The sequence below is a fragment of the Asparagus officinalis genome, chromosome 2, assembly GCF_001876935.1.
Source record: "Asparagus officinalis chromosome 2, Aspof.V1, whole genome shotgun sequence".
In the NCBI taxonomy this organism is placed as follows: domain Eukaryota; kingdom Viridiplantae; phylum Streptophyta; class Magnoliopsida; order Asparagales; family Asparagaceae; genus Asparagus; species Asparagus officinalis.
The window spans coordinates 20297304-20309450 of record NC_033795.1 but is presented as its reverse complement, the minus strand read 5'-3'; the positions used below and the strand labels follow the sequence as shown (position 1 = coordinate 20309450).

Genomic DNA, 12147 nt, shown 5'->3' with positions numbered 1-12147 from the left:
ACGGGGGCCTTGTGGAAGGCGGCGGGCCCTATCGCACCGCAACCTATCGCCGTGTGGTGGCGGCGGCGGCTCACAATCGGAGGCGGGGAGGAAGAGGCAAGGTGGTGATGCTGACGGCCCGACGTTTCACTCGATGGGGTTCATGGGGTTGGTGTTGGACGGTGGCAATGGGGAACGCGTAGTGGTTATGACCGGCCGGGGTTTGAGCGAGATGCTTGCGGCGATGAGAGAGGGTATGGGGTGAGATTTCTGTCCGCGGCGCGCCGGTGTGTGGTGGCGCATGGGGTGGGAGTTGAGGGACGAAGCGGTTGAAGTTTGATCTTGGGAGGTTGGAAGGAGGGTGGTTTGCGGCGGCCGCGCCGTTTGCCGGTGAAGGCGGCGGTTTAGGTTCTTGAAGACGGTTCCCCCGTGTCCAGCTGGCGACAGTTGCGGCTCCTAGCTCGTCGGTATAATTTTCAGAGTTTTGGCGGTGTCTTTAATTTTTGAGGATGTCTGCAAATTTTCAATTTTTTTAAGAAAACGAGGTCATAATTTCCAAATTTAGGAGTAATTGTCAAAACATTTAAACTTAATTGCGGTGTCAAGAGCTTATTTGGTTCAGTTGACAACACACGAGTTAACCGTGTTAACGTGAGGGTTTTCTGTCAAAAATTATTGTCTTATTGGGGCTTAGCGTGAGTTTTGAAGTTACTGGGTGTTAGGTGCCAAGTGTCAGAAGTTATTAGGGGTTTAGTGTAATTTACCCTCTTTTTCCCATATAAATCCATTTACGAAACCAATTAGAAAAAAAAAATATTTTATCAATAAAGATATTTTGCTTCTTCAAGTTACACGCAACTATGATTAACAAAACTAATCTAATAATTATCTATTAGTTTAAGTACAGTGAAATGTTAATTAAGTTTCAACGGAAAGTCAAAAGGAGCAGTTATTGTAACTTTTAAAATTTTAAGGGTGGCAGGTTTGCAGTTTTAAGAATGGTTGTATATTGTTCTCCTAATTTTTGGATTTTAGGGATTGTTCTCGTAATTTTTGGACTTTTAATTCTAAAGTTTGAATTTTTTGTTTTTTTTGTTTTTTGCAGTTCTAAATTTTGGAATGGTTTTCAAAAAAAAAATTTTGTTGCAAATTTAGGATTTTAAGTGACTACTAATTTAATTTTTGGAATGCCTTTCAATTTTCAGATCCTTACGAGGGCTAATTTGTAACTTTTCATATTTTGAAGGGGTTGTTTTCATGATTTACTAATTTTGATGGGGTCTGTAATTGTAAGTTTTTTTTCGCTTTAAGGGAGTTTTTATTAGAATTTCTACATTTTAGGGCATTTTTTTGTAATTTGATATTTTAAAGGACTTCTTTTTAATTTTTTGATTTTTATGTGAACGATTTTGCAATTTCAGCTTTTTAAGTGGCTTACTTTTTTTTATTTAGAATTTTAGGAGTTATTTTTTATAATTTTCAGATTTTAAGGACTTGTTTAGAATGTTAAGATAAGATTGTCAAGAGCACAATCGAAGTGAAGAGGGAGGGAGAGAGAGAGAGGGACGAAAAGAGAGAGAATATAAGAATTGGAAATGACACAGTTTGGTGGCTATTTAAGATTCTAAACTCAGTGTGAAGTCAAAGCAAAATTAGGCTAATTCCGGCAGCTCAAATATTTTGACATCCAAATATTGAAATTGACCTAATTTCAGGAATTGAAATGAAAAAATTGCACAGAACTATTTACAATTTATTTACGATGTTATTGGCCTAGTGCTTTTTGTCTATATGAAACCCAAAGCATCCTTCAACGAACTAAAAAAATTTGAGCATTCAGCACACATGCAAACTAAATATTAAGACATATAATCTTTCGAAACGAATATAAAACCATAAACATGCTAGTGTTACCACAGGAGCAATCCCGCATTTGATTAAAATAATAATAATAATAAAATCAGGCAAGACAACGACATACTTGCGATAGGGCACCAAACACTTTATACATATATATATTTTGTGAGCTGTCCATAAGAGAAACAACTTTATTGTGAAGTATGGGGACATAGGGCCCACCCATCGGCACCGCGTGAACAACAACGCCGATGGGTGGGCCCTATGTCCCCATGCTTCACAATTTTTTCTGCCGCTGCTTGCGCTTTTCTCCTGCATACGTAAAAAACAAAACTTCTTGCACAATCTTCACATCGTCATTTTCAAGAACATCTCGAACGAAGTAATAACGAACATCAAAGTGTTTCATCATCGCATGAAAAACCTGATTCTTCGCCAAATAGATAGCACTCATACTATCACAATAAATAGTGACGGACCGCTGCGATATACTAAGTTCCTCCAAAAGTCCTCGAAGCCAAATAGCCTCCTTCACAGCCTCCGTAATCGTCATACACTATGCATCTGTAGTAGACAAAGCCACCGTAGACTGTAAGGTACATCTCCAACACATCGGCGCACGGGTCAAAGTAAACACATACCCCGTCATAGACCGACACTTATCAAAAACCCTGGCATAATCCGAATCAACGTAGCCTATACATAACTGTCCACCTGTAGTATCCCGCTCATAGATCAAACCAAAATTAAGCGTACCTCGAATGTACCTCAAAATTCATCTCATGACGTCCCAATGACCGACTCCTAGATCGTGCATGTATCTCGATAACATGCCCACCGCCTGTGATAAATCCGACCTTGTACATACCATCGCGTACATCAAGCTCCCAACCGCGCTCGCATATGGAGTCTTCGATATCAACTCTCGATCTTCAATTGTCTTCGGTGAAAGGTCAACTGAAAGTTTTAAATGGGCTCCCAAAGATACACTAACTGGCTTCGTATCCATGCTAACATGAAATCGCTGTAGAACCTTCTTCAAATAAGTCACCTATGTCAAACAAATTTTAACCTTCTTCTTGTATCTGTCAATCTCCATCCCTAAAATACGTTTCGTCTCACCCAAATCATTCATCTCAAACTCCTTTGGAAGCTGTGTCTTCAACTCATCTATAGCATATCTGGAAATAGAGACAACCAACATGTCATCGACATAAAATAATAAATAGATGTACGCACCTTCTTTCAACTTGAGAAAATATACGCAAAGATCAAACTGGCTCCGAGTATACGAATGACCAATCATAAAACCATCGAATCGCCTATATTACTGTCGAGGAGACTATTTCAAACCGTATAGAGATTTCTTCAATCTGCAAACCAATTTTTCCTTCCCTGCAGCTCGGAATCCCAATGGCTGAGTCATATATTTTTTTCATCAAGATCACCATGAAGAAATACCATCTTCACATCCAACTGATCTAACTCCAAACCATATTGTGCCACTAAAGCTAGCAAAATCCGAATCGAAGAATGCTTCACCACCGGAGAGAAAAGCTCGTTATAGTCAATTTCTTCCTCCTGTGCATAGCCCTTCGTAACCAACCTACCCTTGAACCTCAATGGAGTGCCCTCAATGCCCTCCTTCTTCGTGTATACCCACTTGCATCCAATTGCCTTCCGCCCCTTTGGAAGCTCAACAAACTCCCACGTATCATTCTTGTGAAGAGACTTCATCTCCTCTTGCATAGCTACCTGCCACGAATCAGCCTCCGAACTCTGCTCGGCCTCTCTAAATGTAGCATGCACCATCTCATCGATACTCTCCACCGGAAGTGCATACGCAACTGTGTCGACATACCGTGTTGGCATCCGTATGTCTCTCCTCTGTCTCCGAACCGTAATAGAATCCTGAACCTGAGCCGTCGGTCCCTTATTCTGCACATCAGTACCCGTATCCTTCGTGTCACCGTCGTGCTCGCCCGGCATCACCTCAGTCGGCACTATAATAGATATTGTACCATCTGGACACTGTAGAGCTACATCGATCTCCACCACCTGCGATATCTCCTCTGTCGGGTCGCTCTCCACCTGATGAGAGATGAGAAGTTTTAAGATAGAAGCCTCATCGAATGTAACATCTCTACTCAGTATAATCTTTCCATCAACTGGATCTAATAGTTTGTATCCCTTGACACCACGCTTGAATCCTACAAATATAGCCTTCCTAGCTCAAGGTTTTAATTTATCTGTTCTCACATGATAAAATACAGGGCACCCGAATACCTTGAGCTGGTCATAATCTCATGCTGGCTCTCCCGACCACATCTCCATAGGGTCTTCCCCTCAATCGCAAATGAAGCAAGCCTATTAATGAGGTGACTCGCATATATAAGTGTTTCAGCCCAAAAGATCTTCTCCAAACCACTCTGCGACAATAAACATCGGACCTTCTCCAGCAAAGACCGATTTAACCTCTCTGTCACCCTATTCTGTCGCGGTGTATGACTAACCGTGAAGTGCCTCTCTATGTCCTCATCTCGACATAGCTGCAGAAAGGGGTCTGAGGTATACTCGCCGCCGTTGTCGGATCGTAACGTCTTGATCTTTCTCCCAGTTTGTAGTTCCAATCTCTTCTTCCACTCCATAAACAAATCCAGGACTTCACTCTTCTTCGTCATGGTGTACACCCAACATCGTCTAGAATAGTCATCAACGAACATGACGAACCAATATCGACCACCAAGTGATGCAGTCTTGGTGGGACCCTAAATGTCTATGTGCACGTAGTCCAGGATACCCCTCGTCCTATGAATAGCAGTCTCGAACTTCACCTTCGTCTTTTTGCCAAGTACACAGTGCTCACAGAATTCAACTTTACCACTCTTGGCTCCCTTCAATAGCTCCTGCTTGCACAGCACCTGCATTGACTTCTCGCCTATGTACCCTAACCTGTAATGCCAAAGCCTGCTCATGTCCGCCTCTGAAATATCTAAAGCTACCTGGCCAATCTCGGTGCTCCCCTTCAGATAATACAAGTTTTAACCGCGGACTCCCTTCATCACCATCAAAGATCCCTTAGTCACCTTTGCTACAGCGTCTCCAAAAGTCACTTTGAATCCCTTTGCCTCCAAAACTCCAACTGAGGTAAGATTCTTCTTCAGCTAAGGAACAAATCTCACCTCCTTCAATTCACGAACTACTCCATCGTGAATCCGGATCCGCACAGTACTTATCCTACAAATACCACAGGACTGATCATTTTCCATGACTACAACTCCCCCATCGAGCTTCTCAAAAGATGCAAACCAATCTCGCCTAGGGGTCACATGATAGGTAGCACCAGAATCAAGTATCCAATCTGATGCATCCAAGTGGTTCATCTCCAGAGTAATCAGTAGAGAAAAGTTCGAATCATCGGAATCATCGTCTTTCGCAATATTCACATCATTGGCTTTCGGGCCCTTTTTCTTACCATTCTCCTTATCCTTGAGCTTCGGACAGTCTCTCTTCCAATGTCCGTGCTCCTTACAGAATGCACATTGGTTCTTTACTAATTGGTGGCGGCTTCTTGACTTTGACCTCCCTCTATTACCACCTTTCGGATATGTGCTTCTATCTCTCGTCGACAAGGCTTCACTTGAAGTACTAGCACAGAAAGTCTCCTTGTCCTTCCTCCTCAAATCATAATTCGTTAATGCATTAGTAACTTTACTATAGCTGATAGAAGATCTTTCGTTCAACAAAGTGAGTACAAAGGTGTCATACTCCTCATCCGGTAAGGAGCCCAATAAGATAATAGCCTTGTACTCATCCGAAATTTTTTCATCAACATTCGCCAAGTTCGACAACAATTTCGTATAGTTGTTTACATGAGCCGCAAGCGATGTGCCTCTGGATATCTAGAATCTGAATAACATACGTAGCAAATGCAACTTGTTCTCAACACTCTTCGTAAGGTACTTATTGTTGAGAATTTCCCACATCTTCATCGCATACGTCACCCCAATCACATCATACTTCAGTTTCTGTTCCAAACAGGACCTGATTACCACACAAGTATTCCTATTCATCTTTTTTCATATCGCCTCTTCATATTTTGGTGGTCTCTCATGGACCATGATGGTCTCTATTCATCTTTTTTCATATCGCCTCTTCATATTTTGGTGGTCTCTCATGGACCATGATGGTCTCCTCTAAGTTTTGAGCATTGCCTCTTCATATTTTGGTGGTCTCTCATGGACCATGATGGTCTCCTCTAAGTTTTGAGCATTGAGCGCATCATGTACGTCGCTCATCCATAAACCAAAGTTAATTTTACCGTCATACTTCGTCACACTAATTTTGGTGTTCTGAAAACTAACTTGAACTGTACTCGCCATCGACTTGCTGCTTTCACCTTCTTCTCCAATTGTAAACTAACTCCAAGTTGTAAAGAAAGAATCAAACTTTGATAGAAATTTAAGAATTACCCAACTAAACCCTAGATCGGATTCCAAATAGATCTCCTATCCACACGAGAAAAGCAAAATCTCCAACGGTAACTCCTAATGCTATCTCCACCGAAGCCTAGAACTCCAAGAACCAAGTTTCACACAATAATCTTCCTCCACCTAATTCTAAAACCCTAGATCTGAAATCTGGCTCTGATACCACTTGTTACAAGCAACGGAAATTTTGGTAGCACTTCGACAGCACAACAAGAGAGTCAGGTCGCAATAGGAATTCTCGTTTCACTAAGGAAACAAGAACCAAAAGCAAAATATCTCAATAAAGAGGGATATCAGCTCTTCCTCTCATCAGTTCTAGGACTGACTTGTTGAGGGAACCTAAATAAGCTATTACAAATCACAAAACGAGACAAACTAATTTTACGTGGTTCGAAAAATTACCTACGTCCACGGGGCAAGAAGGGGGAAGATCTACTATTAGAGGGAGAGAATACAACTAGGGTTTACAATCACACAACTTAAACCCTCAAATAAGCTCTCAGATCCCTCACACAAATATCCCCCTCAAAAGGATGCACAAACCAAAGAACAACCGCCAAAACCCAAAGCTGTAGTTTTCTCTCTGTCGTCCTCTCCTTGCATGAACACTACCTTACACCCCTGCTCTTGCGCGCTACCAAAAAAAATCAGCCGACTTTGTTTTTCCTTTGCACGCCCCTCTGTTGCTTGCACACCCTGCTACACGAAGCCGCAACTAAGAGAAAGAAATAAAGCAGCCGACTTTGCTCCTTTTCCCTTTTGCACCACAAACACGAAACCCTAGACAAGGGTTTATATAAATCACGAAAAGCTTCTTTTGGTGGGCTTTGCTGTCCACATATGTGGCCACCACACAACGAATAAAACACGTTGTTGTTCACGCGGTGCGTTCAAGCACATGCCGATGGGTGGGCCCTATGTCCCCATGCTTCACATTTATTGTGGTCGGTTTAAATATAGAAGAAGGTAGGAGAGGAGCATGATTGAACTAAGTCGAAGGAGATGAAAAGAAGAAGTGGGTGTGATGTAACTACTTGTGTTTGGATAGACAACTAAGAAATGGAGGAGGGGGGGAGTAATGAAACTAATATGTGTTTAGAATAGAAAATAGGAGAGAAGAGAGTAATTTACTTAAAATCCAACCCTCCCAATTCTTCTCCTCATCTACCGAAAAATGTAAACAAACACAATTTTAAGATGATTAGCATTGTAAGCTCCCAACTCCTTCTTTCACCTCTTAAAAAAATCTATCAAAACCCACCTAGAAGATGATGACTACCCACATTAATTCTCATGATATTTATAAGTGGGAATGATCTATAGCACTTAACGTGCATGAAATGAATGGTCTAATGATTGACATCTCTTTGGTGTGCATCTAATGCAATGGACTAGAGACCATTTGATACTTTCTCACTTTAGTTGCTCTTCAAATTATCATCCATTTAATTATGGTACAACAATTTACAAAGGACCTTATATTAAAAAGAGATTTTTTTTTCTCTCTCCTAGGGACCACCTATAAAATAAGGCTCATTCTAAAGAAATCACCTTTGATTTTTAATTTATACTCTCTTTAAACAACTTTTTGTTGCCATCAACCACTTGGACTCACTTCTAAGTCTAGCTTTCCCAGTTTTGCTATAATTTAGTTGTCAAATATCAAATACATTAGAGAGATAATCTTTAATAATAAGTTGTCAAATTACCAATTTTTTTTACTATTTTAAAGATGATTTATGTGTAAATTAAAAATAAAAAATGGCATCTATAGAATGACCGTATTTTAGAGGTTGTTTCTAAGAGCAACGCCTCTATTAAAAATTCATATAGAAGAAAAGAGGAGGCACTACTATACGCATAATCAATTTTATTATGAATTAACACTGATTTAAGTACTTCGTTTGTCTTAGTTTTTAGGGTTTTTATGAGATTCGTCCCCCAAATCTCATCTATTTTGAAATCATTCTGCCATAAGTTGGTATTATGCAATGAGTACCCCAGTACCCATTGATTATTCTAAACTAGTCCTTTTAGTTTTATTTTTTTTAAAGTTTTCCCGCAAGATAAAATAACAGCAGTTAGCTCTCTAGTTTTCCGGGGATACCCACTTCTTCAACCCCCCAACATTCTATTAATGGTCATGGAGGCAATGAATCCACCAAAACCCATTAAAATTTGCATTCAAGATATTCTTCCATATGACCTTGATATTGCTCAATGAACTCGAAACTTACAAAACCTAATCAATGTGGTGTATGTACACGTCAGGGGTATGGCTCGACAGAGGGAGGTGCGATATCGCTTGCAACCGGTCCAGAGGAATGTAGCCACCTGCGGTCTGTGGGACGCCTTCATGCAAACATGGAAGCAAAAATTGTCGATACCGAAACTGGAAATCCCTTATCCGTAGGACAACAAGGGGAACTATGGCTTCGAGGACCTACTGTCATGATAGGTAAGTAATTGATAACAATTTGGATCTTCTTCATTTTGGTAGTAATTGAACCGGGTCCAATAATTATCACGATCATTACCAACAAGATCAAATAGAATTTCCACTATTATTATTGTCATCTTGAAAACCACTGACGGGGCATAAATGTATACCTCTAGAGTTATAAGTGCACAACAATCAAGTTATAGTATAAAAAGTTATTGATTCCATGAGGAATGTGTTTGTAGGAGAAAATCAAAACGGTTCTTATGTTGTGTGTGTGACAATTAGAAGTGATGGATATGATTGTGGAGAGATAAATGGAGTGAGAGTGATTGTGTAAATAAAAACAAAACAAGATTGGGAGTGGAGAGATAAAGAGTGGGTGTGATAAAGTGTAAGTGTAAACAAAACTAACAAAAGGGAAGAAAAAAAAGATGAAGGAAATAAAATCAAGAAACAAATGAGAGAAAAATCAAGAATAAAGAGGAAAAATAATGAAAGTAAAAAAATGAAGGATTCAATTAGAGATATGAGGAATCTAAAATTGAATCCACTAGCTAGTTTCATGCAAATTCTAGAGTTCCCACAAGTACTAGTTCCACATATTTAAAAAAAGTCAATTCCCTAGAGGGTTCTAGCCTCAAGGCGAATCAAATAAAAAAATTAAACAAAAATAAAAACTAATCCTAAGAGGGTTCTAACCTCAAGGCGAATAGTGCAATAAAATAAAATCTAAACTACAAAATAAATTATAAGAAATAAATGCAAGAATTTAAAGCAAGAAAGTAAAATCATGAAAGTAAATCTACTCTATTAAGCATGAAAATAAATCTAAAGCAAGAGGGTTCTAGCCTCTTAGCTATTTTAGCAAAAAAAAAAAGTAAAAGATAAATTTATTAACAAAGAGAAAATTTATATCCCAAGAGGGTTATAGCCTCAAGGTGATAGCAAACCTTCCTCTTGATCTTCATCTTCATCTCACCTTCATCTTCATAATCAATCAAAGAGAAGAAAAGAAAAATATGAAGAGGTAAAAATATTTCTTTATTAATTACAACAAAAAGTTACAATTTGGAAGGTCTTCTCAATTAAGAGTAACCCTTTTCAAAAAGAGTTTGTACAAAATATTTCACATCATATCCCCTCACTCTCTACGCCTATTTATAGCTCACAGCAATAAATGAGAGCCTTTAGATTAAACTTTTTTCCCAAGTTAATCAATTGCAGCCTTTAAATCGTAACTACACATTTGGTATCAATACCAGTATCGATACCGGTATCGATACTTGTATCAAAAATATGACTTGACAGATGACTTCGTCTCATCGAGATAGGTGATTTTTATATATTATATGTTAAATTTCGCCTTCCGAATTGAGGAATATCGTTGTTTCTTTGCGGCTAACCATCTTGAATATGATATTAGATTTTTATTTTCTCCAGCTTCTGTTGGCTTCTTGACTTGACCTTAGGCTTCAATAAAAGGTTAAAAATGAAGAAGTTAGAGTTTTTTGGGCTTTTATTTATTTATTTTTATTAACCTGCAAATTAAGATAAAAATAATTATTAATACTATATGTATTCATGTAAAATAGATAATAATGGTATAAAATCGTAATAAAAATATGATTATCAAATACCCCCACACCTAAACTTTTGCTAGTCCTCTAGCAAGGAAAGAAAATGAAAGAGAAAGAAAAAAAAATTCTAACTCACTTTTGTAGGAATCGCGGTTGTATTTAGCGTATTTAATAAGCATTTAAACCCCTACGTTACCCTAGTAGACGAGTTGTAGTCTCGTGAAGGTTTGTAGTGAATATACCCATCAAATTCGGTCAACTTGCCAATTTAAAGAAGTTAGTGAATAATTAATTTACTGGATATATTTAGACATTCTAATTGAAGCTAGTTATTACTCAAGAAAACATTTTTATATATAACTCTAAGGTAAATCTCCTAGAAAATCTTTTCATTATAGCTATATAAAACCAAGTCTAACTTAGAAATTTAATTTAAAAGTTTAAAAAAAACATGCTAACTCTTTATTTTAAACAATTTTCAAGTCTTTTAATCAAAATAATTTTTCAAGAGAATATATACAAATATAACTATATATAAAAAAAATAGTATTTTTTTATTTCACTTTTTATTCCTTCGTGATTTTTTTATACTTTATCGGGCTTTCTAAGTGATCATTTGACGAGTTTTGGGCTAATAAATCCCAACCCAATTGGGCTTAGGTCATTAAGTATAGAAATACTCATTGGGTTTAATTACTCGGTTAACTTAGGTTTTATAAGATAGAATCACCTTGAATTCAAGAGTTTTATATATATCTTTTTTTGTGCCAATTTTTCGCACTCTTTTTTTTCAGGATTATATATATAATATAATATATATATATATATATATATTATATAATATATATAATATATGATATATATATTAATATACTATATATAATGAGAGAGAGAGAGAAGAGAGAGAGATTAATATAGGATCATACATATGAGAGGATCCCTCATAGACAATGATGTGACAATCTCCACACAAGTGAATAAAGTAGAGAGGAGCTCCTTCTCATAAATACATATCTTGGGGGGAGATTTGTGGCCAATAATCATTGTAATTATGAGACGAATCCTCTCATTATGATATGTACCATTATCTCAATATATATATATATATAATATACTAATAATATATTATATATATATATATACATATATATTAATAATATATATATATATCTATATATATATATATATATATAATATAATATATATATATATATATATATATATATACTGAAAAATATGTAGATCAAGACAACTTGAAAATTTATTTTTAACTCTAAGCTAAGCATGCAAAAATTTTATTATTTTATTTAAAAGTCTAAGTTAACGCTTAAGTGAAGTATACTACTTTGAAAATCATTTCTTAAGAAATTTATTTAGAGTTATCATAAAAGGTGAACTTGAGTATAAAACTAACTAGGGATTAGAAAATTTAAAATATATCAAATAGATTAATTATTAATTAACTCTATAATTTGGCAAGTAATAATATTTTATGATTTTTTTACAAAAAAAAATGACATGGAAAGAGAAAAAATTATGGCATACACAGAAGAAAAAGGGAATAAAAAATAAAACAATAAAATAAAGAGGAAAATTAACTAGTTCCCACCCCGACACCTAAATTTTGCATTGTCCTCAATACAAATTATATGATACACAAAGTAAAGCAGATAATAAATGAAACACTTGCATTTGGTCGGTCAACATAGAAAAATAATGATTAAAATCTGTAATTACCTTTGGTATGAGGAGGATGAAATCAAAGAATTTATTCTTCTTCTCTTTTTTTCATTTTCCAAAA

General features: G+C 37.0%; 1 protein-coding gene across 1 annotated transcript in view; it reads left to right on the top strand.

Annotated features, from left to right (window-relative positions):
- The window catches only part of LOC109830467 (4-coumarate--CoA ligase-like 9), a 32753-nt gene continuing 20977 nt past the window's right edge, over positions 372–12147 (top strand). Inside the window, exons 1-2 of the mRNA XM_020397727.1 lie at positions 372–419; positions 8592–8784. Of these exons, the coding sequence (XP_020253316.1) occupies positions 8691–8784 (94 nt within the window). The 5' untranslated portion in view covers positions 372–419; positions 8592–8690. The remainder of the gene's footprint in view (positions 420–8591; positions 8785–12147) is intronic.